This window comes from Terrapene carolina, unplaced genomic scaffold, assembly GCF_002925995.2.
Source record: "Terrapene carolina triunguis isolate 2854851 unplaced genomic scaffold, T_m_triunguis-2.0 Scaffold84, whole genome shotgun sequence".
NCBI classification, from domain to species: domain Eukaryota; kingdom Metazoa; phylum Chordata; order Testudines; family Emydidae; genus Terrapene; species Terrapene triunguis.
In genome coordinates, this window is record NW_020664435.1 from 20,648,422 (window position 1) to 20,671,472 (window position 23,051).

General features: G+C 40.6%; 1 protein-coding gene across 5 annotated transcripts in view; it reads left to right on the forward strand.

Moving 5' to 3' along the window:
• SNX13 (sorting nexin 13) overlaps nt 1-23,051 on the forward strand; it is a 153,417-nt gene that overhangs the window by 76,515 nt on the left and 53,851 nt on the right. For 4 of the 5 annotated variants that reach the window (XM_024219713.3, XM_024219717.3, XM_024219716.3 and 1 more), the window contains 8 exons: nt 325-461; nt 628-729; nt 5,393-5,481; nt 6,293-6,376; nt 9,426-9,564; nt 10,222-10,310; nt 12,016-12,115; nt 13,447-13,640. In XM_024219713.3, the coding sequence (XP_024075481.2) occupies nt 325-461; nt 628-729; nt 5,393-5,481; nt 6,293-6,376; nt 9,426-9,564; nt 10,222-10,310; nt 12,016-12,115; nt 13,447-13,640 (934 nt within the window). The remainder of the gene's footprint in view (nt 1-324; nt 462-627; nt 730-5,392; nt 5,482-6,292; nt 6,377-9,425; nt 9,565-10,221; nt 10,311-12,015; nt 12,116-13,446; nt 13,641-23,051) is intronic. The other variant, XM_024219715.3, reaches the window with a different exon arrangement.

Here is a 23,051-nt window from a genome sequence, read left to right on the forward strand (position 1 = left end):
ATCATTTAAGCTTTTTCTCGTCCTCCATGTGTGTTGTTTTTGTTGATCTAAAGCTTTCTAGTGTTGTACGAACAAACAAGCTAAACATGGAAATGTGTATTTGAGTGTGTCAAAGTAACCCTTTTGTGTAGCCTTCTGTAGACCTCCCTGAGCTGATAAGTTACAGCAGGACCATACTGTTGATTGTTCATATAGTAATTGTACAGGCTTTCAGAAATGTAATACTAAATTATAATTCTCAAGTCCTTAGATAACTACTGTTGACATTAACATTAAAAGAAATTAGCATTTTATTCTGCTTTAAAATTTTTTGTTGATGTATAGTCTGTTTTCTGTAAGGTCAAAAGAAATGGACTGGCAGCCTTATTTCACCACACGACTTGTTGATGATTTTGCCACTCATCTTCGAGTATTCAGAAAAGCTCAACAAAGGATAACAGAAAAAGATGATCAAATGAAAGGTATTGCCATAATTTAAAATGCATTTGACTTTTTTGTTGTTGACCCTGCATAGCAAATTTCTCTATTCTTCACTTCATCCAAACAATTTTTTTATTTGTATTGAATTACTAGTGACTTACAAAAGTCTTTCATGTTCATAAATATCTTCTAATGTCTTTTGTGTAGGTACAGCAGAAGACCTTGTAGATACATTCTTTAAGGTTGAAGTTGAAATGGAGAAGGAAGTCTGTCGTGATCTAGTCTGCACTTCTCCCAAAGATGAAGAAGGTTTTTCTAATGATTATTTTCTAAGGGTTGTGTTGCTACATTAAGCTATGTTAGTTACGGCATCAGCCAATTACATGGAAGAGATTCAAAGCTAAGCTGTTAACTTCATTGCAACCAGTTTTGACATATTTCATGTATTTCTTGATTGGTGCATGTCACTATTATACTTTTAGTGGCAGTGACAATATATGTAATGAGGGCTGAAAGAATTTGATGGAAATGTGACTTTTTTCAAGTTCATGGTTTCCCTTTATAGGTGGGGGGCGGGAGGAGGGAGAGGCTAGTTAATTCTACATCTAACATCAGACCGTCATCTGGATGAAGAAACAAGGATCTGTTTTGTTTAAAAAATAAAAAATCAATAATAGTTACAAGAAATTTTATGTCATTAATAGTACAGTTACTGCCTGGTTCAGAGCAGGGACTTGAATCTGGGTCTCCCATGTGAGTGCGCTAAACGTCATGCTATTGGCTTTTCTGGGGTGGATCTCTCTTTCCCGTTGGAACCATTCCATTTTGAATAAATAACTATTCATTGGGTTAGAACGAGAGAGAGAGAGAGTTTGACTGTGTAGCCTAGTGATTAGGGCACTTTTGGGTTGTAGGAATCAGAGAATCGTAGAGTGAAAGGGGCCCTGAGAGGTCATCTAGTCCAGTCCCCTGCACTCATGGCAGGACTAAGTATTATCTAGACCATCCCTGACAGGTGTTTGGAGATTTTTAAGAGCAGGTTAGACAATGACAGAGATTCCACAATCTCCCTGGGCAACTTATTCCAGTGCTAAACTATCCTGACATTTAGGAGGTTTTTCCTAATGTCGAACCTAAACCTCTCTTGCTGCAATTTAAGCCCATTGCTTCTTGTGCTATCCTCAGAGGTTAACGAGAACAATTTACCTCCCTCCTCCTTGTAACAACCCTTTATGTACTTGAAAACTGTTATCATGGCCTGCCCTCAGTCTTCTGTTTTCCAGCCTAAATGAAACCAATTTTTTCAATTTTTCCTCATAGGTCATGTTTTTTAGACTTTTAATCATTTTTGTTGCTCTTCTCTGGACTTTCTCCAATTTGTACACATCTTTCCAGAAATGTGGCACCCAGAACTGGACACACTACTCCAGTTGAGGCTATATCAGCATGGAATAGATTCCTGTGTCTTGCTTACAACATTCCTGCTAATACATCCCAGAATGTTTCTTTTTTTGCAACAGTGTTACACTGTTGACCTGTATTTAGCTTGTGATCTGCTGTGACCCCCAGATCCCTTTCCGCAGTACTCCTTCGTAGGTGCTTATTTTCCATTTTGTATGTATGCAACTGATTGTTCCTTCCTAAGTGGAGTACTTTGCATTTGTCCTTATTGAATTTCATCCTACTTACTTCAGACTATTTCTCCAGGTTGTCCAGATCATTTTGAATTTTAATCCTATCCTCCAAAGCAGCTTTGTATCGTCCACAAACTTAGTAAGTGTATTCTCTGTGCCATTAAGATGTTGAACAGAACCGAACCCAGAACTGATCCTTGTGGGACCCCACTCTATATCCCCTTCCAGCTTGGCTGTGAACCACTGATAACTACTCTCTGGGAATGGTTTTCCAACCAGTTATGAGTAGATCCATCTAGGTCAGCGGTCCCCAAACTTTTGAGGGTTGCGTACCCCCAGAACTGGGACCGGGAGTGGGGCTGCAGCTGTGGTAGAGTGAGGGGGACGTGGACTGGGTAAGGGGGTTGCAACTGGGGGTGGGTCTGGGGCCGCAGCTGGGCCAGTGGCCAGGTGCAGCTCTGCTCCTGGCCTTGCCCCCAGCGTTGGTCCTGGGCTGGGAATAGAGCCCCGGCCAGTGGCCGAGGCTGGGGACTGTCGTGGGGCCAGGAGCGGAGCAGAGCTGAGATTGGGTATGGGGCCAGGTGCAGGGTCGGGAGCCGGGAATGCGGCTGGGGGCCGGACCGGAGCAGAGCTGGAGACATGGAGGGGCTGGGTGGTGCTCCCTCCCTGCTGTGCCCCTCCAGACATTGCTCCGTGCCCCCCCACCCCAGGGGGTGCACGCCCCACACTTTGGGGACCTCTGATCTAAGTTGTATTTCCCTAGTTTGTTTATGAGAGGGTCTTGAGAGACCGTATCAAAAGCCTTACTAAAGTCAAGATATACCACATCTACTACTTCCCCCCCCATCCACAAGACTTGTTACCCTGTCAAAGAAAGCTATCAGGTTGGTTTGATGTGATTTTTTTTCTTGACAAATCCATGCTGTTGTTTATCACCTTATTATATTCTAGTGTTTGCAAATTGATTTCTTAATTATTTGCTCCATTATCTTTCTGGGTACAGAAGTTAAGCTGACTGGTTTGTAATTCCCTGGGTTGTCCTTATTTCCCTTTTTGTAGATCAACAGTATTTTTTTCCATTTTCCAGTCCTCTGGAATCTCTCCCGTCATCCAAGACTTTTCGAAGATAATCTCTAGGTTCAGATATCTCCTCAGTCAGCTACTTGAGTATTCTAGGGTGTATTTCATTGGGCAAATGGTGGCTTGAAAAAATGTTGAAGTAATTTTTAACTTGTACTTTTCCTATTTTACCTCTGATCCTACCTCATTTTCACTAGCATTCACTTTGTTAGATGTCCAATTGCTACTAATCTTTTTGGTGAAAACTGAAACACAAAAGTCATTTAGCACTTCTGCCATTTCCACATTCTCTAGTGTTGCATGCCTTGCCCCCCCCCCCCCATTGAGTAATGGGTCTACCCTGTCCTTGGTCTTCCTCTTGCTTCTAATGTATTTGAAGAATATTTTCTTGTTACCTTTTGTGTGTCTAGGTAGTTTAATCTTGTTTTATGCCTTAGCCTTTCTAATTTTGTCCCTACATACTCGTGTTGTTTGTTTATATTCATTCTTTGTAATTTGATCTAGTTTCTACTTTTTGTAGGACTTGCTTTTGAGTTTCAGATAATTGAATATCTCTTGGTTAAGCCTAGGTGGTCTCTTGCCATACTTCTTATCTTTCCTATACAGTGGGATAGTTTGCCCTTAATAATGTCTCTTTGAAAAACTGCCAGCTCTGTTGACATGTTTTCCCTTTAGACTTGCTTCCCATGGGATCTTCACTACCAACTCCCTGAATTTGCTCAAGTCTGCCTTCTTGAAATCCATTCTTTATTGTTCTGTTTTCCCTTCTACCGTTGCTGAGAATGGTGAATGCTACCATTTCATGATTGCTTTCACCCAAGCTGCCTTCCACTTTCAAATTCTCAACCAGTTCCTCCCTATTTGTCAAAATCAAATCTAGAACAGCCTCTCTCAGTAGCTTTCTCCACCTTCTGAAATAAAAAAAAATTGTCTCCAATACATTCCAAGAACTTGTTGGATAATCTGCATTATTTTCCCAACAGATGTCTGAGTAGTTGAAGTCCCCCATCACCACCAAGTCCCATGCTCTAGATGATTTTGTTAGTTGTTTTTTTAAAAAAACTCATCCACCTCTTCTTCCTGGTTAGGTGGTCTGTAGTAGACCCCTATTATGAAATCACCCTTGTTTTTTTTACCCCTTTTATCCTTTCAACAAGTCTGTCTTCTTTTTCCATCTCAACCTCAGTCCAAGAGTGTATATTTTTAATTTATAAGGCAATACCTCCTCCCTTTTTGCCTGAGCAAGCTGTATCCTTCTATACCAATGTTCTAGTCATGTGTATTAATCTGTGATGCCAACTATGTTTATTAACTAGCATTTTGAATTCTTCCTGCTTATTCCCCATACTTCTCGCATTGGTATACAGACATCTAAGATACTGATTTGATTTCCCCGTGTGTTCTCTCATATCTCTCCCTTATCCCTGCTATAATGGCTCATGGTCTCCCCCACATTCCAACCCTTCTCCCATGTTTTTTGACTTACCTCTGGGCTTTTGTCACCTGCCCCCATCAAACTTAGTTTAAAGCCCTCCTCACTAGGTTAGCCAGTCTGTATTCAAATATGCTCTTCCCCTTCCTTGATAAGCGGACCCCATCTCTGCTTAGCAGTCCTTCTTCCTGGAATAGCATCTCATGGTCAAGGAAGCCTAAGCCCTTCTGTCAACTCCATCCTCACAGCCAGGCATTCTCCTCCAGGTTCACATCTCTGCTCTGTCTGATTCAGAGCAGGGATTTGAATCAGGGTATCCCACATGAGTGCCCTGACCACTGGACCATTAGCTATTCTGGGTCTTTCTCTCATATCCTGGACCAGAGAAACTTCCCAATGAAAGTTTAATGGAAACTGATTCATTCCTACGAAGTGTTTGTTTCAACTAGCTTGCCTTTTCCAACAAAAAACTGTTTTGTTGAAAAAATCCTGAATTGCTCTATGCATAAGTATGAAAAAAATGCACTGAAGGGGAATAGCTGTTTCTGTGAAAGTTAAGACCATGCACACATCCATCCATTCTAGTCAATATATATAAAATCAGTAAAGTCATTTGCATTGTAAGATTTGAAGATAGTTGCATATGTTTATATAAAGTAGAAAAATAAAACTTAAAAGTTTGAGAATCATTGAAAAGTATATTTAATACTTTCAAATTCAGTCCATAAACTAAAGCTTTTTTTCTTACATGAGAATAATGGAAGGGAACATGTAGTGTTGTCACTACTCTATATTGGATTGATATTTTGTTGTTGTTTTTCCCTAGGATTCCTAAGGGATCTGTGTGAGGTGTTACTGTATTTATTGCTACCTCCTGGAGACTTCCAGAACAAGATCATGCGATACTTTGTCAGGGTAAATTTAGGATTTATATTTCACCCTAAGACTTCCAGTCATATATATTATAAAAGAGATTTAGATCTAGGTCACTGATTTTGCGTGTTGTATAAAATGCAATCATCAGCTATTATATTAATACCAGATGATACTTTTCAACATAATAGGTTAGATACATGTTTTCATGTGGAGGTGTTGACTTTTTATATGACATTGGTGAACAATTCTAGATGACATTTGTTAGAGATATGAGTGACTTTTGGATGTGCAATACTGTTAAAAAGTCAATATTTACCTACTGACATCACTCAATGGTTTTTGTGATACTGTAACTCTGATATACTTAAAATGGGAAATAACTGAGACTGCAGATACTATAGAAGGTAAATGTTTTTCAATGGTCACCATTGTATTCTTGTCCAACTAGTACTAAAATTCTTAAAATCTTATGGGGATGAGTGTTTCATTCGTCATATTTCTCTAAGGTTCCTATCGCTGTGATATTTAGGCTGTCTTCCTTGAGGTCAGATGCCTAGTTTCTGTACTGGGCACACAGCAGATTAAGAGATCTAACATTCTTTATTTATCACAAGAATTTACCTTTGGGTGTGGAGAGTGAGTCCTGAGAAATAAACCTAATTTTCTTTAATTTTTTTGTTTCATAATTTGTTTTTAAGTTTGTTCTTAATATGCTTGAAGTTTCACTTGTTACTCAAATAGAAGCTTTACGTTGAATTCATAGTAAAATTTGATAGTTTTTTGAGTAAACCATTTGTCACTTTTTAGATATAGAGGACAGATTTCAATTGTATTACATTTCATTTTTCAGGAAATCCTCGCCCGAGGAATTCTTCTTCCATTAATAAACCAGCTCAGTGATCCTGATTATATTAATCAGTATGTCATATGGATGGTAAGCTTTTTAGTGCTTCAGTAGTATTTCCAGAATATTCATCTGTAAACACATTCCTATTCTCTTTTCCTGTGCTCTCTAAGCATGGTTGGTTTAGTGGAAATACAATTTGTAATAGTACATCATTAGAGTAAAAGTGGTAGTTGTTAATGTTGCATAAGAATTCCCATTCTAATTCCCTGCTTTGGTGGCTTTATAACTTTCTCAAACTTTGTTTTTTCAGGATGATAGTTTCTAAGCTTGCTCTCTACATGCAGGTGAACTTTTTCAAATAGTTTGAGTAAAAATTGAGTATAGTCAAATTAAGGAGGAAAGTAATTTGTCTTCAAGAATTAATTTTGTTATTAATTTTGTTATAGTGAAGTGCAGAGGTCAGCAACGTATCTGTACATGGACACAAGTGTCTGGTAAAAATTTTGAGGTCCATGTTAATTTTTCAAAAAATTGAATGACTGAATGACATACCTCCTCTCTCTTCTCCCTCCCCCCTCCCATGTCCGTCACAAAGTACGGTAATTTTGTTAAGTGTCCGTCGTGCAACATGGGGTGCCGACCCCTGGTAAAGTGTTTTGAGGGGTCTAGTTCTGCAGTATTTCTTGTGGAAATGCCTTTATTGAAAAATGCTTGTGAGAGTTGCATCAAAAATTTAGTTTTGGGTTGGAATAGACATGACACATCTTAAATCACACTTTGCACATGCACAGTACTTTCCTAATCATGATGCACAGCTAAGGAAGTCTGCACTTGCACACAACACAGTGAAACATTTAGTTGTGAGCTGATGTATAATTTAACATGCATCCTGCTGTTAAAGGTTAAAGCTGCACAGTTCCTAAGGCTCATAGTAAAGAGGTCACCTAAATTATGCACAAAAGGGCAGAGGTAAAGTGCATATGCAACCGTATACTTTTAGTTGCGTGACTTTTAAGTGTTTAACTGCAACTTGAATGTTCTCAATCATTTTTAATGGAATGAGAGTAGACAGACATTTTTAATGGAGCAACAGATTTTGGTTGGTCGAAAACTATATTTGTAAGAATTTTGGGAATTGTTTTAGTGTTACATGGAAGATAAAAACAGTAACAGTAGATCATAATACTATGATAAAGATAAATTCAGTAACATTATTAACATTATTAATATTTCTCATAACTACTTCATTTGGAGGCATGCTTTCTTAAGGGCTTTAAGAATGACAGATGAAATAAAAACTAATAGCAGTTTAAGTACATTAGAAGCAGTCAGCCTGCAAAACAATCAGTGGGGCCACTGTACGATTGAGATGCTGAAGGAGCACTCAAGTAATCAGCAGCATTGGAACCTACTGATCTTTCAGATCGTCAGCCATTTGAGGTCATGGTGTAACTGGTAGTGGTAGTAAGTTGTCATCTTTTATGTGGAACAGCACTAGATGGGGATGGGTTTTGGAGATGTTTGCTCCCAGCAGAGGAATGGTGAAACTCAGGAATCTTAGATTCCATTCCAGGAGGGGAGTGTTGCCACAGACTTTTCTGCCCATTCCCTCCAAGTTCAACTCTTTTTGCTCCCCCCAAACCTCTCCCCAGTCCTCACTCTTCCACTCCTCCTCTCTTCATTTCTTTTCCCAGTGAGTGCCACTTTCATCATCTTGCTAACCCCAGTCTCCACTCCTCAGGTGTCTCCTCATTGTATCATCCCACCGAAATCCCCGTCCCAGTCTCATTGTCCAGCCAGTCCCAGTTCCCCACATATCTTGGTTCTTTGTCCCCAGACGCCTTGCCCAGCCAGACTCCCAGTCTCATTTTCTGCCCTGCCCCTTCTGACTCCTTGTCCCAGTCCATTCCCCTCTTCTTCCTGCAGGTCTGGCTCTTGTCCCCTCCACTTTCTAATCAGGCAGCTTCCTTCTGCATACTGTCTGGGGCCAGCAGAGGGATCATTGACAGCACAGGAGAGAGAGTCTCCCTGGACTCAGTTCAAATGTCTGGACCTAGCACAGCAGCTCAGAGCTGCAATTGCAGGGAAAGCCCTGCTTAGCTTCAAGCTAGAGCATGTGCAAAGTAGACAAAACCTTTGGGAAATTTAGCTGCTGAAATCCAAGTTGTCTCTACTGAATGTGCTCAAACTTTCATTTTTCAAGACTTATAACTTGGTCAAATTTAGGCAGATTTTCACAGACACAACCCAGAGCACATCCCTAAAACAATGTCTGCCCCTGCGAATTTCAAGTCCCTGCTCCAAAGCAAATGGACGGGGCATGACAGATTTTCAAAGAAAACGTCACCAGACTTTTTTAACATGGTGGCTTAAAGGTGCCTTAGCTCACACTCCCCATGAACTGCAAGTTCTCAGTGTCTGACCTTTTGTTTTAGCATGTAGAGAGAGACCTCTAGATCTGTAATATTCAAGAAGGGGATTTTAAATGTGAGGTCTTAAACTTTCAGAATTTGTGTGTGTTCTGAGGTGAAATATGTCTTGGTTGTCCATGGGACCATTCCTGTCTTAATAAACAATTATACACATCCCCACTCCTTACAGTTCTGACCTTTTTCCTTGATAGAATGTGGGGAAACCTTAAATGCTGTAGGGTCTTTATATCATTCCTGATGCCAGGAACAACAATTCAAAACACACAAGTGTGGATCTGTATGTGATAGCAAAATGACAGAATCTGTTGCTTTAAACATGACAGGCACATAATTACTGTCGGCCCCCACAATCTGGTCTTTGTTCAGAACAGAAAGTTCTTACAATTTCTTTTAAAAAATTTAGCTTTTAATTTAAAAAGTCTACAGGTTCAAATAGAATTTCCTAATTGAAAACCAAGTTCAGAGGTTTAAACTGCCACAAGGATTTATTTCTCCATAGACGGCACAATCCTAAGAAAGCAGTTTGAATTTCATGGCTGCCATGAACTGTGATGCTTTTAAAGTGATGGCACTATACAGTATATGTTAAAATTACAATTTTCCCTTAATTCTCTGATTCCAGTTCACCATGAAGAAGCATACACTATGCATAGATTTTTTTCTCTTCTGCATAATTTGGGTTGTACATTTTCTGGCTATTTCAGATTCGTGATTCCAATTGTAACTATGAGGCCTTCATGAATGTTATTAAATTAAGTGACAATGTAGGGGAGCTGGAAGCAGTAAGAGATAAGGCTGGAGAAGAACTGCAATATCTTCGATCCTTAGATACAGCAGGAGATGGTTAGTATTTTTATTTTAATGAAGAAATAAAATAGCTTTTGCCTAACAGATTTTTGAACTCTTACCTTACTAAATAGTGTTAATTATGAGTGCTATTAAAAATGTTATGTGAAAGATTCAAACCTGAGTTTTCTTTGATGCTTAAGATCAAAGACTGATTTCCTCCATCTGTATTCCCCTTTCTGTGGTGGCCATTATCATAGTTTGTAACAGTAATCATGTGTCTTGATAGGTTTTGTTCTAACAAAATTAATATTTTAATAAAAGTCAAATGTCCTGGTTGAAACCTGCCTGACTGGTTCTGACTTTCAGTAGTGCTTCATCTATTGATGATGTATTACTCTCAACTTTTTAAATAATAACTGAAAGTTATATTGAGGATGGAAGGAAAAAGACTACTTAACTGCAATTCAGTTCTTCCAGTAGAAATTAAATTGGAAAAAAAAAACTAAAAAAAAATCCCACTTCACTGTAAATATTGACAGTGATGTCCATTCTGGTAGGTGTCCTTACATAAGACCAAAACAAGAAAAAATGATATGTATCTTTTAAAAGTGTGTTTAAATTGATGATATACTTCAAATCAATTGTTTAATCACTAGTTTGTTTCTACTTCAGTCCTCTTTAGTCTTAGTTCTTGTGATGTTTTGTTTTCAGATATCAATACTATAAAAAATCAAATAAACAGCTTATTATATGTTGTTAAAGTATGTGATTCAAGAATACAGAGATTGCAGTCAGGAAAAGTAAGTACTATTTTTCTATTAATACTCTTTCTGATGTTTGTTTTTAATTGTAAATGATAATGTGAAATTGTCAAAGACTTGCTAGAAATTGTCACAATATCTCTCTAGTTCATTAAGGGAAAAATATGACTATAGCCCTTGAGCTTATACTGTTTAGTATATATACTGAATAATTGTGTAGCTAAAGTTGCACCATCATACTTTCAACTTTATATGGAAAATTCACCTATCAAAGCTTCTGTTAGAGGGGGAGGGATAGCTCAGTGGTTTGAGCATTGGCCTGCTAAACCCAGGGTTGTGAGTTCAATCCCTGAGGGGGCCACTTAGGGATCCGGGGCAAAATCAGTACTTGGTCCTGCTAGTGAAGGCAGGAGGCTGGACTCGATGACCTATCAAGGTCCCTTCCAGTTCTAGGAGATAGGATATCTCCATTAATTATTATTTTTATTATAAAATGTTATGTAGTGCTATATTTATAAATATATAGCTATTATGCTACATATAACTATTGCATATTTCAGATTTATTTTCAAACCTTTCAAAATCTTGACTATATTTTTAAATGATCTTGGTTTTAAACTCTTCCAATTAGAAAAGAACTGAAGTAAGCTGCATAGCTGACTAATGAAGTTAAGAATTAAGAGAAAACAGTTTCTCTGACACATGAGTTCATCTCCTGGGATTTAGCTTCTCTACATCATCAGTTGAATTCCTGCTTCTGATTAGGAAGTTCATGCAGCAAGCAGCTCAGTCTGGAGGCCCTTAGATCAAGTCCCTGTTTTTCAGCTGTAGGAGTTCATAATGTTGCTGCCTATTTATTGGTAGTAGTGTTCTCTTTTGAAGTACAGTTTGTTGTTCAGACTGTCACTTGTTTAAAAGTACCAATGGTATTTTGCACTGCTTGGAAGTTCTTGTGTATCAGAAATTCATCTGACTTGCTTACTCTGTTCTAACAGCCTCTCCAGTTGCCACCTAGTCTCCAGCTTCTACTTCTTGTGACGTTTGAAAAACTGTTGGCATTCTTACTGTAGCATATCTGACTTTGTCCTGTTTCTTGGGACTCCATTAGTTGAGCTTTAAGCTTGGATGGGGCATAAAGATGATGTGGGTTGTGCTTATTGACCAACACAGTACCTAACAAGTAGGACTCTGGTCCATGACTTGGGCCCCTGACACTACTGTAATATAATCAATAAAATAATTAATGGAAGTCAGATATCAGTGCAGACAGATCTATATCATATTATATATCATGGAGTGCTGATGAATTGACTGCAGAATTTGAGGTTGTCAGATCATTTTTAAGATGGCTCTAATAATTTCTTTAGAAAATATTTCAGAAGGTTGTGATGAACATTTTCTTATCTACACACTTAGTGGCCACTTGTGAACAGTTAGGTTTAAAATACTTGCCCACAGGAATTCTATGGCAGGGGTAGAATCCAATTCTCCAGAGGGCATGAATCATATATGCTGTAAACAAACACTGTTATAAGTAATTACACAAACAAAAAATTGTGGCGATAGCAGTGATCCTGTAAACTAGCATTTTAAAAACCAAACCAAACAAACCCCAAACAGTTTGCTGTAGTTAAAGTAAATCTGTTTACATTATATAAACACTTTTTGATAGTAATTTAAAAAATATAAAAAGTTAATAAAAATAATATATTAACTTATCAATGCTGTATCCTATATTGTACAGGAAATAGATACTGTGAAACTGGCAGCAAACTTTGGAAAACTTTGCACAGTCCCTCTGGACAACATTCTGGTAGACAATGTTGCACTACAATTTTTTATGGGTAAGAAAATTCTAACTTTGGGGGAAAAAAAGATTATTTTTTCTGAGGTAAGAACATGCATATGAACTAATACACATTTGTGTCTTGTGCCATAACTATACATGATACTTTTCGGAGAAATTGAAACTTAGTCTTTGCCATGATGAGTTCAGGTTAAACTGATATTATTCTTAACTTCATACTTCATGTTAAAGTCAGCTTGAAAGAGTTTTCAGACATAGAGATTTAACCACAAGACTGATTCAGTGAATGTTTACAGTGGTGTCACTTAAATTTATTTTTGAAAGATTCTATCTGTCTGGAGATTCCTTCCTTTTGAAATAGGAATATTGCTGGCTGGTAATATCTCTTAAATTGAACAAATTTCTTAAATTATGACCATATTGCTTCAGAGATGACTGGTACCTGTTGATAGTGGTGGGGCACAATTTAAAGGTTCTCTCCCACCCCCTCAACAGTTTGAGTCACATCCCCTCTTACCCTTAGTGGCCCCTCCCTGCAACTCCCAGGTGTCTTCTGCTGCCTCTCCCTGTGGAGCTGCCAGACAGGGAAGGGGCCCAGCCAGCGAAATCTGGGGGGGACGGGACATGACCCCACATGTCGCCTCTGCATTGCCTCATACTCTAGGTAGTCCTATTGAGACTATTTATGGTAGTATCCACTATGCCAGAATTTGGAGGATTGCAAATCCTTGTAGAAGGCGCCAAAAATGTCCTTTTGTTTATAGAAACTTTTAAAAAGCATTAGTTTTAATATCTCTAAAATGTATTCATATGCAAGACTAAGAATGTCTGTCTTTAGATTGTTGGCATCTTCAGTAAATTACAAAATTGATAAAGGAGTGAAGTTCATTTACAAGTTTCACATAATGTCAGTTTATTCTGTTGTGCCCTGACATTGCAAGGATTAAATAAAAGTTAACTTTTAGACTTCTGTGAAGGGACCCAGTTTTACCTCAGGCTCAATTTCCTCTTGGCTCCTACCATGCTGCGCACAGTCCCTATTATATCTCATATGGCTGTGGCTACAATTAAGATGTGATGTGCTCATTTTTTAATATAAAACACAGCCCTAGTTCTATACTTTCCTCCAGACTTTGCTTTTTGATGAAGTCTTATGAGTATCCTATAGGGCGTTGGGGGGCGTTTCTTACAGTGACTCTGAGTGTCAATGTTATAGTCTTATCCAAAACCATAATCAAATCTTGAAGCTTATTCCTAATTTAGTTAATGTTTCTGACCTAGTCGTTTTTTACATCAGGATGCGTGAGTTCTTAAGATGTGTTTTTATCCTAACAGGTATAATTACAATAATGATGATTGATTTTGTAGATTACATGCAGCAGACTGGAGGCCAAGCACATCTCTTCTTCTGGATGACAGTGGAAGGGTACAGGGTTACAGCACAGCAACAGCTGGAGGTGTTACTAAGCCGGCAGAGAGATGGAAAACATCAGACTAATCAAACCAAAGGCCTATTAAGAGCAGCTGCAGTTGGAATTTATGAGCAGTACTTATCAGAGAAGGTAGGAATATTCTTTTTGAAATAATTTATTAATTTTTGAATTGGTAAGTATTTGTGGAATGTTTTTTTAAAAAGTACACTGCAGTGTCAGAACTCTTAGTTAAATTTAGAACAATCAGAAGCTAACTTCCTGTGAAATAGATTTGGTAAAAAACTTGTTACAAGAAAACAGATATGTTGCAGTTGATACCTGAATGATTTCACTTGCATCAAGCGTAGGGTAAATACACCTCTACCCCGATATAACGCGACCAGATATAACGTGAATTCGGATATAACGTGGTAAAGCAGCGCTCCGGGGGGGCAGGGCTGTGCACTCCGGCGGATCAAAGCAAGTTCGTTATAACCCGGTTTCACCTATAACGCGGTAAGATTTTTTGGCTCCCGAGGACAGCGTTCTGTCGGGGTAAAGGTGTAGTTCCTGCTAGCAGGTCTGTAAAGGGATGCTGGCATCAGCGCTGATGACTGCCTGTCCTGTAAAACGCAATGCATACAAGGTACTCAAAAGTTGGTTGACTTAGATGAAGAAAAACAAACTGAAAACCTAAAAGCCGGCATCCTCTGCTCATTCGAGCTCCACCCATAACCAACTAGGTGGTAAGCAAGCATTTTGAGGGTGACATAGCCTGTGTCCTGCTCCCCTGTTATTTTCCAACCGTCTGTCCCCCTTCTTCCCTGCCTGGGCCTCTATAACATTGGACCAGTGGGTCATCAGCACAGTAGCAGGGGGATATACTTTCCAGTTTATTTCTATCCCTCCCACCCTCCCTCTTCAGGGACCCTTCTCATGAGCATCTGCTCGTTCAGGAGGTGCAAGGCCTTCTGTAGGTGGGAGCCGTCTAAGTCCCACTGCATTTAAGGGGCAAGGAGTTTTACTCCCACTACTTTTGATGCCAAAGGGGAGTCTATGGCCCATCCTCAACCTGCGGAACCTCAACAAGTATCTCAAGAAGTTGAAGTTTCACATGGTCTCCCTGACCTCCATCATTCCTTCCCTGGATCCAGGAGACTGGTATGCCACCCTCAATTTGAAAGAAGCTTACTTTCACATATCGATATTCCACGCTCACAGATGGTTCCTACGTTTCATAGTTGGGACCGCCCACTACCAATTTGCAGTGTTCCCATTTGGCCTGGAAACAGCGCCAAGCGTGTTTATGAAATGCGTGTCACTGGTGGTGGCCTACCTCAGGCATTGGGGTATCCAGGTTTACCCATACCTTGACGACTGGCTCATCAAGGGCCACTCCAGGGCCCAAGTCTAACACAGCATTGAAATGCTGCAAGCCATTTGTCGGGCTCTGGGCCTGCTGAGAAACAAACAAAAATCAACTTTAGTCCTGGTCCAACGGATAGAGTTTATCAGGGCGGTACTCAACTCTACCCGAGCCAGAGCGTTTCTGCCAGAGGCCAGGTTCAGGGCAATGTCTCATCTAATTGCCAGTGTCACAGCACATCCACTCACCATGGCCTGGGTCTGTCTCAGGGCTGGTCCACACTGGGGCGGGGAATCGATATAGGAAACGCAACTTCAGCTACGAGAATAGCGTAGCTGAAGTCGACGTTTCCTATATCAAACTAAAAGTACTTACTTCGGGCCCACACGGCGCAGGCAGGCTCCCCCGTCGACAGCGCTTCCTCCTCTCAGCGAGCAGGAGTTCCGCAGTCGACGGGGGAGCGCTTCTGGGATCGATCTATCGCGTCCAGATGAGACGCGATAAATCGATCCCAGAAGATCAATCTCTACCCGCCGAATTAGGCGGGTAGTGTGGACCAGCCCTCAGACTATTGGGTCACATGGCAGCATGCACTTATGTTGTCCGCCATGCGAAGCTCAGACTGCACCCTCTTCAAATGTGGCTAGCGGCAGTGTACTCCCTGGCCAGACATCACCTCCCTTTAGTTCCTACCCCTCATCAAGGGCAAATCCATTAGAATCTTGATGGACAATATGGCTTGCATGTTCTAGATCAACAAACGGAAGATCAAGATCCCCTCCCTGTGCACTGAAGTTGTAATATTATGGAACTGTATCATCATCATGTAAATATCATCCATTTACTTTCCTGGAATCCAGAATGTCCCTGACAATATGCTGAGCAGATGCTTCTCTCAGCACTATGAATGGGAGTTGGACTCTCTCAAATCCTTCTTGGGATATCCAGAAGTGGGGACTTCCACAGGTGACTTATTCACCACATCCAGCAACAGGAAGTGCCTCTTTTTCAATAGAAGGCATGGATTTGCCTCTCTTTGGGAGAAGCATTTTTCCTTCTTTGGATAAAGGGCTTGTTCTACATTCCCTCCAACACCACTAATTCTAAGAGCGATGAACAAGGTTAGTCAGGAGTTCTCCATCTCCAAGCATGGTTCCTAGAAGGTTCACGGGAATAGAATCCACCTGCTCGACAGGAGTAGAACAAGTATTACTAAACATTAGAAGGGAGTCAACTTGAATTACTTACTTTCAGAAATGGAAAAGGTTCAACCACGGGTGTCACCATCACCACCATATCCCTGAATCGTCTCTGCTCTCAGCCATCTTGGATTATCTGCTGGAGTTAAAAACAACCAGGTTTATCAGCTCTATTAAGTTCATCTTGCACAATATCAGCATTTCATTCCCCACTAGAGGGGTTTTCTATTTTTGATCACCCTATGTTCTTGAGACTTATTAGGAATCTGGGGAATCTTTACCCTCAGGTTAAGGATACTACTGACTTGATCTCAGCCTGGTACTTAGATACATTATGAAGCCTCCGTTTTAACCTATGTCAACCTACTCCTTGCTTCACGTATATATGAAGACACCCTTCCTAGAAGCTATCACGTCAGCTCGCAGGGTTGGAGAAATTGGAGCCTTGATGGCAGACGGCCCACTTGTATTTTTCAAGGACAACGTCTCCCTATGACCTATCCAAAGTGCTTTCTTAAGGTGCTGTTTGATTTCCATCTTAACCAGTCTATTAATCTACTATTATTTTTTCCTAAACCACATAAATCTCAGCAGGAGACATCCTTTCACACATTAGATGTAGGCTGGGCTTTGGCCTTTTATTGGGATAGGATCAAAAAATCACCTAAATTTTGTCTGCATCACAGATCGAAAGCAACTTCCACAGTTTTACTCAAAAACATTTCCATGTCTAAGATATGCAGATATATCTCTGTGAGGATACAGCTCAGGAGTCACCTGAAATGGAGCACCCATAGGTATTCTACTTGAAGAAGTAAAGGTTACTCTCTTTGTAGTGTAACTCTGGTTCTTCAAGATGATTGACCTTGTGGGTGCTCCACTACCCACCCTCTTTCCCTTCTGCTTTGGACTGTTCTTGTTGGATGTTCAGATAGAGAAGGACCTGAGGATGGTTCACCCACACAGCCTATATACCCTTGAAGTGCGGCATGAGGTTGTGTATACTGCATGCATGGGCTGAATGGACATTGCTAACAGAAAATCTCCAATCAAGGGCTTGAGGCACCTGGGCACCTAATGTGGAGCACCCATTGAGGGAGGGAGAAGGACACATCTTGAAGAACCAGTTACTGCACAATTATCTTTCTGTACCCAGAAATATAATGGAGCAAATAATTAAGAAATCAATTTGCAAACATCTAGAATATTATACGGTGATAAGTAACCGTCAGCCTGGATTTCTCAAGAACAAATCATGTCAAACCAATCTGATAGCTTTCTTTGACAGGGTAACAAGCCTTGTGGATGTGGGGAAGCAGTAGACGTGGTATATCTTGACTTTAGTTAAGCTTTGATACTGTCTCACATGACCTTCTCATAAACAAACTAGGGAAATGCAAACTAGATGGAGATACTATAAGGTGGGTGCAAAACGGGCTGGAAAACCGTTCCCAGAGAGTAATCCATCAGTGGTCCACCGTCATGGTGGAAGGGCATAATGAGTGGTGTCCCACAGGGATCAGTTCTCGGTCTGGTTCTATTCAATATCTTCGTCAGTGATTTAGATAATGGCATAGAGAGTACACCTATAAAGTTTGCGGACGATACCAAGCTGGGAGGGGTTGCAAGTGCTTTGGAGGATAGGATTATAATTCAGAATAATCTGGAGAAATGGTCTGAAGTAAATAGAATGAAATTCAATAAGGATAAATGCAAAGCACTCCACTTAGGAAGGAACAGACAGTTGCACACATACAAAATGGGAAATGACTGCCTAGGAAGGAGTACTGAGGAAAGAGATCTGGGGATCATAGTGGACCACAAGCTAAATGAGAGTCAACAGTGTAACACTGTTGCAAGAAAAGCGAACATCATTCTGGGATATATTAGCAGGAGTGTTGTAAGCAAGACAGGAGAAGTAATTCTTCCGCTCTACTCTGCGCTGATTAGGCTTCAACTGGAGTATTGTGTCCAATTCTGGGTGCCACATTTCAGAAAAGATGTGGACAAATTGGAGAAAGAGCAACAAAAATGATTAAAGGTCTAGAAAACACGATCTATGAGGGAAGATTGGAAAAACTGGGTTTGTTTAGTCCGGAAAAGAGAAGACTGAGAAGGGACACGATAACAGTTTTCAAGTATGTAAAAGGTTGTTACAAGGAGGAGGGAGAAAAATTGTTGTTGTTAACCTCTGAGGATAGGACAAGAAGCAATAGGCTTAAATTGCAGCAAAAGAGGTTTAGGTTGGACATTAGGAAAAACTTCCTAACTGTCCAGGTGGTTAAACACTGGAATAAATTGCCTAGGGAGGTTGTGGAATCTCCATCATTGGAGATTTTTAAGAGTAGGTGTCAAGGCTGATTCTCCACCCTGGCACTTTGAGTGCTGAAAGTGGGGGCCCATAAGGATTTTAAAAATTAATATTTGCCACTCCAGGCTTGTATTAAACTCCCAAGGTTACAGCTTCTCTCTGACCTTGGGTTGATAAATGCTGCCACCACCCAAATGCAAAACCCCTTTTGGAACCCAGGAAGACGCACTTGGGAATTCCTTTCTGTGGGGTACCCTCAAGCACTTTCACCCCCGCTCCAGGGAAGAGCTGAGAAAGAAAACAAAGGAAATTAGCTGTTGCCACCAGCTAATTAAACAACATATGCACAAATCTCTTAGGACACCAAAAATCCAATTCTGTTCTTAAAAAAGGTAAATTTTATTAAAAACAATAAGAAAGAAAAATACATCTGGAACTTAGGCTTTTGCTAGATTTTAAAAGAGCAGTTCCAAAAATCAAGCAGCCAAAATAGCTTTCTTGGGGTTCAACTTAAACCCAGATGCTTTTGTTTGCTTGTAACCTTTAGCACAGAGGAGTCCATAAGCCAATAAGAAATAAAAGAAATAACCCTACTCGTGTCTTTCTAGATATTCCCTAATTTACTTACATATCTGAGGCTTCAGGTAAGTAGGTTCGAGGTATGAATTGATAATCTATAATCATACCTGGCTTAAAGCTGTTTACACCGTTGCTGCTCTGTGTCTCCGCTCTCCGGAGAACCACAACACCCAGACAAAGGGAAGTTTTTTCCCAATGTTAAAAAGGTCTAGCCCTCCCATTGGCTCTTTTGGTCAGGTGCCCACTCCATTTCCTTTACCTGGGGGGCCTTTGTTAACCCTTTTACAGGTAAAGCAAGCCGAGAACAGCCACCAAGAGGGACTTTATAGCTAACTGGTTGGCTGGGTGTCCATAAAAGCTCCCCCCTTCCCTTCATTTATCGTAGCAGGTTAGACAAACACCTGTCAGGAATGATCTAGATAATACTTAGTCCTGCCATGAATGCTAGATGACCTCTCAAGGTCCCTTCCAGTCCTATGATTCATTGAGTAAACTCTTCTTATGTGCTCCTAAAATTCACTCACCCTGTCTCACACAGATATCTTCAACAAATTTCTATCCAAATCTTTTGTGTAATATTTCTTTATCAGCACATTTTTCCTTCAGTTATATAATGAGAGTCTTTCACTTGTTTTACATACATGCCAGGTTGGTGTTGACCAGAAATTGTTGTCATTTGAAGCCGATTGGTGGGCAGATATGGTTTGGTAGCTGTAGTCGAGGTTGGATACACACAAAAAATACCTCTGTCATAATTAGAACCCTTCCATGTAGAAATCAACGATTGAATTGACTTGGAGACTGGTAGTCTTTCTCCTGGGTTCCTTCAGAGGTGAGACACATTTTCTCTATGGAGTATATTTATATTCTTGTTGACCATGTTGTACAATAATTATTAAGAAGACTTCAGTTTCCTGTATCCTCCAACTGGGATATTTCACAAACAGCAAATTCACAAAACACATGAAAACAAATATGTATTATTTTAATTTTTTTTTAAAGTATGCCTTAGTATTACTTTACTTTTTACAAAAACAGTTTGAAAGCATTCAAATGTATTCTTGAGATGATTCTCCACATTTAATACTGGATAATAATTCAGAAAATTTCACGATACATGAATGAAGATATTGAGAGGAATTTGAACAGTCTGTTCTCCCCCTTAGAATCATAGACTCACAGGACTGGAAGAGACATCAAGAGGTCATCTAGTCCAGTCCCCTGCACTCATGGCAGGACTAAGTATTATGTAGACCATCCCTGAAAGGTGTTTGTCCCACCTGCTCTTAAAAATCTCCAATGAGGGAGATTCCACAACCTCTCTAGGCAATTTATTCCAGTGCTTAACCACCCTGACAGTTAGGAAGACTGTATCAAAAGCTTTAATAAAGTCAAGATATACCACATCTTCTACTTCCCCCCCCATCCACAAGGCTTGTTACCCTGTCAAAGAAAGCTATCAGGTTGGTTTGACACAATTTTTTCTTGACAAATTCGTGCTGTTACTTAATCACCTTATTGTCTTCTAGGTGTTTGCAAATTGATTTCTTAATTATTTGCTCCATTATCTTTCCGGGTACAGAAGTTAAGCTGACAGGTCTGTAATTCCCCGGGTTGTCCTTATTTCCCTTTTTATAGATTGGCACTATATTTTCCCTTTTCCAGTCTTCTGGAATCTCTCCTGTCTTCCATGACTTTTCAAAGATAATCGCTAATGGCTCAGATGTCTCCTCAGTCAGCTCCTTGAGTATTCTAGGATGCATTTCATCAGGGCCTGGCAACTTGAAGACATCTAACTTGTTAAAGTAATTTTTAACTTTTCCCCCCTATTTTAGCCACTGATCCTAGCTCATTTTCACTGGCATACACTTTGTTAGATGTCCAATCTCCACCAACCTTCTTAGTGAAAACTGAAAAAAGTCATTATGCACCTCTGCCGTTTCCACATTTTCTGTTCTTGTTTTCCCCCCCTCATTGAGTAATGGGCCTACTCTGTCCTTAGTCTTCCTCTTGCTTCTAATGTATTTGTAGTGTTTTCTTGTTACCCTTTATGTCTCTAGCTAGTTTGATCTCCTTTTGTGCCTTGGCCTTTCTAATTTTGTCCCTACATACTTGAGTTATTTGTTTATATTCATCCTTTGTAATTTGACCTAGTTTCCACTTTTTGTAGGACTTTTTTTTTCTTTTTTTAAGATCATGGAAGGTCTCCTGGTTAAGCCAGAGTGGTCTCTTGCCATACTTCCTATCTTTCCTACACAGTGGGATAGTTTGCTCTTGTGCCCTTAATAATGTCTCTTTGGAAAAACTGCCAACTGTCTTCAATTGTTTTTTCCCCTTAAACTTGTTTTCCATGGGATCTTACCTACCAACTCCCTGAGTTTGTTAATGTCTGCCTTCCTAAAATCCATTGTCTTTATTTTGAATCTAGAACAGCCTCTCCCCTATTAGCTTTCTCTACCTTCTGAAATAAAAAATTGTCTCCAGTACATTCCAAGAACCTGTTGGATAATCTGTACCCTGCTGTGTGATTTTTCCCAACAGATGTCTGGGTACTTGAAGTTCCCCATCACCACCAAGTCCTGTGCTTTGGATGATTTTGCTAGCTTAAAAAAGCCTCATCTATCTCTTCATCCTGGCTAGGTGGTCTGTAGTAGACCCCTGCCATGACATCACCCTTGCTTTTCCCCCTTTATTCTTACCCAGAGGTTTCAACCAGTTTGTCTCCTCTTTCCGTCTCAACCTCAATCTGATTGTGTACATTTTTGATATATAAGACAACACCTCCTCCCTTTTTTCCCCTACCTGTCCTTCCTGAGCAAGCTGTACCCTTCTATACCAATATTCCAGTCATGCGTATTCTCCCACCAAGTCAGATTCCAACTATGTCATAGTTGTGTTTATTTACTAGCATTTCAAGTTCTTCCTGCTTATTCCCCATACTTCTCGCATTGGTATAGAGACCTTTAAGATACTGATTTGATTTCTCTCTTCCCTCCCCTCAGTTCTGTCTTGGCTCCACCTTATCCCTGCTATAACAGCCCATGCTCCCTCCAAATTACGACCGTTCTCCCAAGTCTCCATGTTTTTGACTTACCTGTGGGCTTTGGTCACCTGCCCCCTTCAAACCTAGTTTAAAGCCCTACTCACTGGGTTAGCCAGTCTGTAACCAAATATGCTGTTCCCTTTCTTGATAGGCAGACCCCATCTCTGCTTAGCAGTCCTTCTTCCTGGAACAGCATCCCGTGGTCAAGGAAGCCGAAGCCCTCCTGGCAACACCATCCATGCTGCCAGGCATTCAACTCCAGGATGCATCTGCCTCTGCTTGGGCTCCTACCCTTGACCAGAAAGATCGAAGAGAACACCCCTGTGCTCCCTACTCCTTCACTCTTAGTCCCAGAGCCCTATAGTCACTTCTGATCTGCAGAGGGTCGTACCTTGCAGTATCATTAGTGTCCACATGGATGAGTCGCATGGGGATCTAGTCAGAGGGCCGGATGATCCTCGACAATCCCTCTGTAACGTCTCAGATACGGGCCCCTGGCAGGCAGCATGCCTCCTGGGCTGCTATGTCAGGGCGACAGATGGGTGCCTCCGTCCCCCTCAGAAGAGAGTCACTAACCATCACTACCCAACGTTTCCCCTGGGAATGGTGGCTACAATCCTCCCAGCCTTGGGGGTACATGGCTCTCCTCTTCAATCTTTGGGGGGTGATTCCTCATTGCTCATTGCCAGGGCACCATAATGGTTTCCCATCACCATGGTGGGTGGGTTGGTAGTTGGGGTGGAGCACACCCTGCTGCCAGAGGTAACCAGCTACAGAGGACTGCTGTCACACCACCAGGTGAGGAGGATATGGCTCTGTCACAGGGAGGACACTGGCAGCTTCCTAAGCCTTGGATGTCTCCATATGAATATTCTCAAGGAATTGCTCATGGGCACAAATGCTCCTCAGCCTAGCTACCTCCTAATGTAGCTCTCCTGCTTCCTGAGAGATTCCACCAGCAGACACCTTTCACACTGGATGGTTCCCCCCAGTCTGGCTTTCTGAGAGTGGGAAATGCAGGCCATAGTCTCTGCAAATCCACACCAGGATCTAGGTAGAGGCA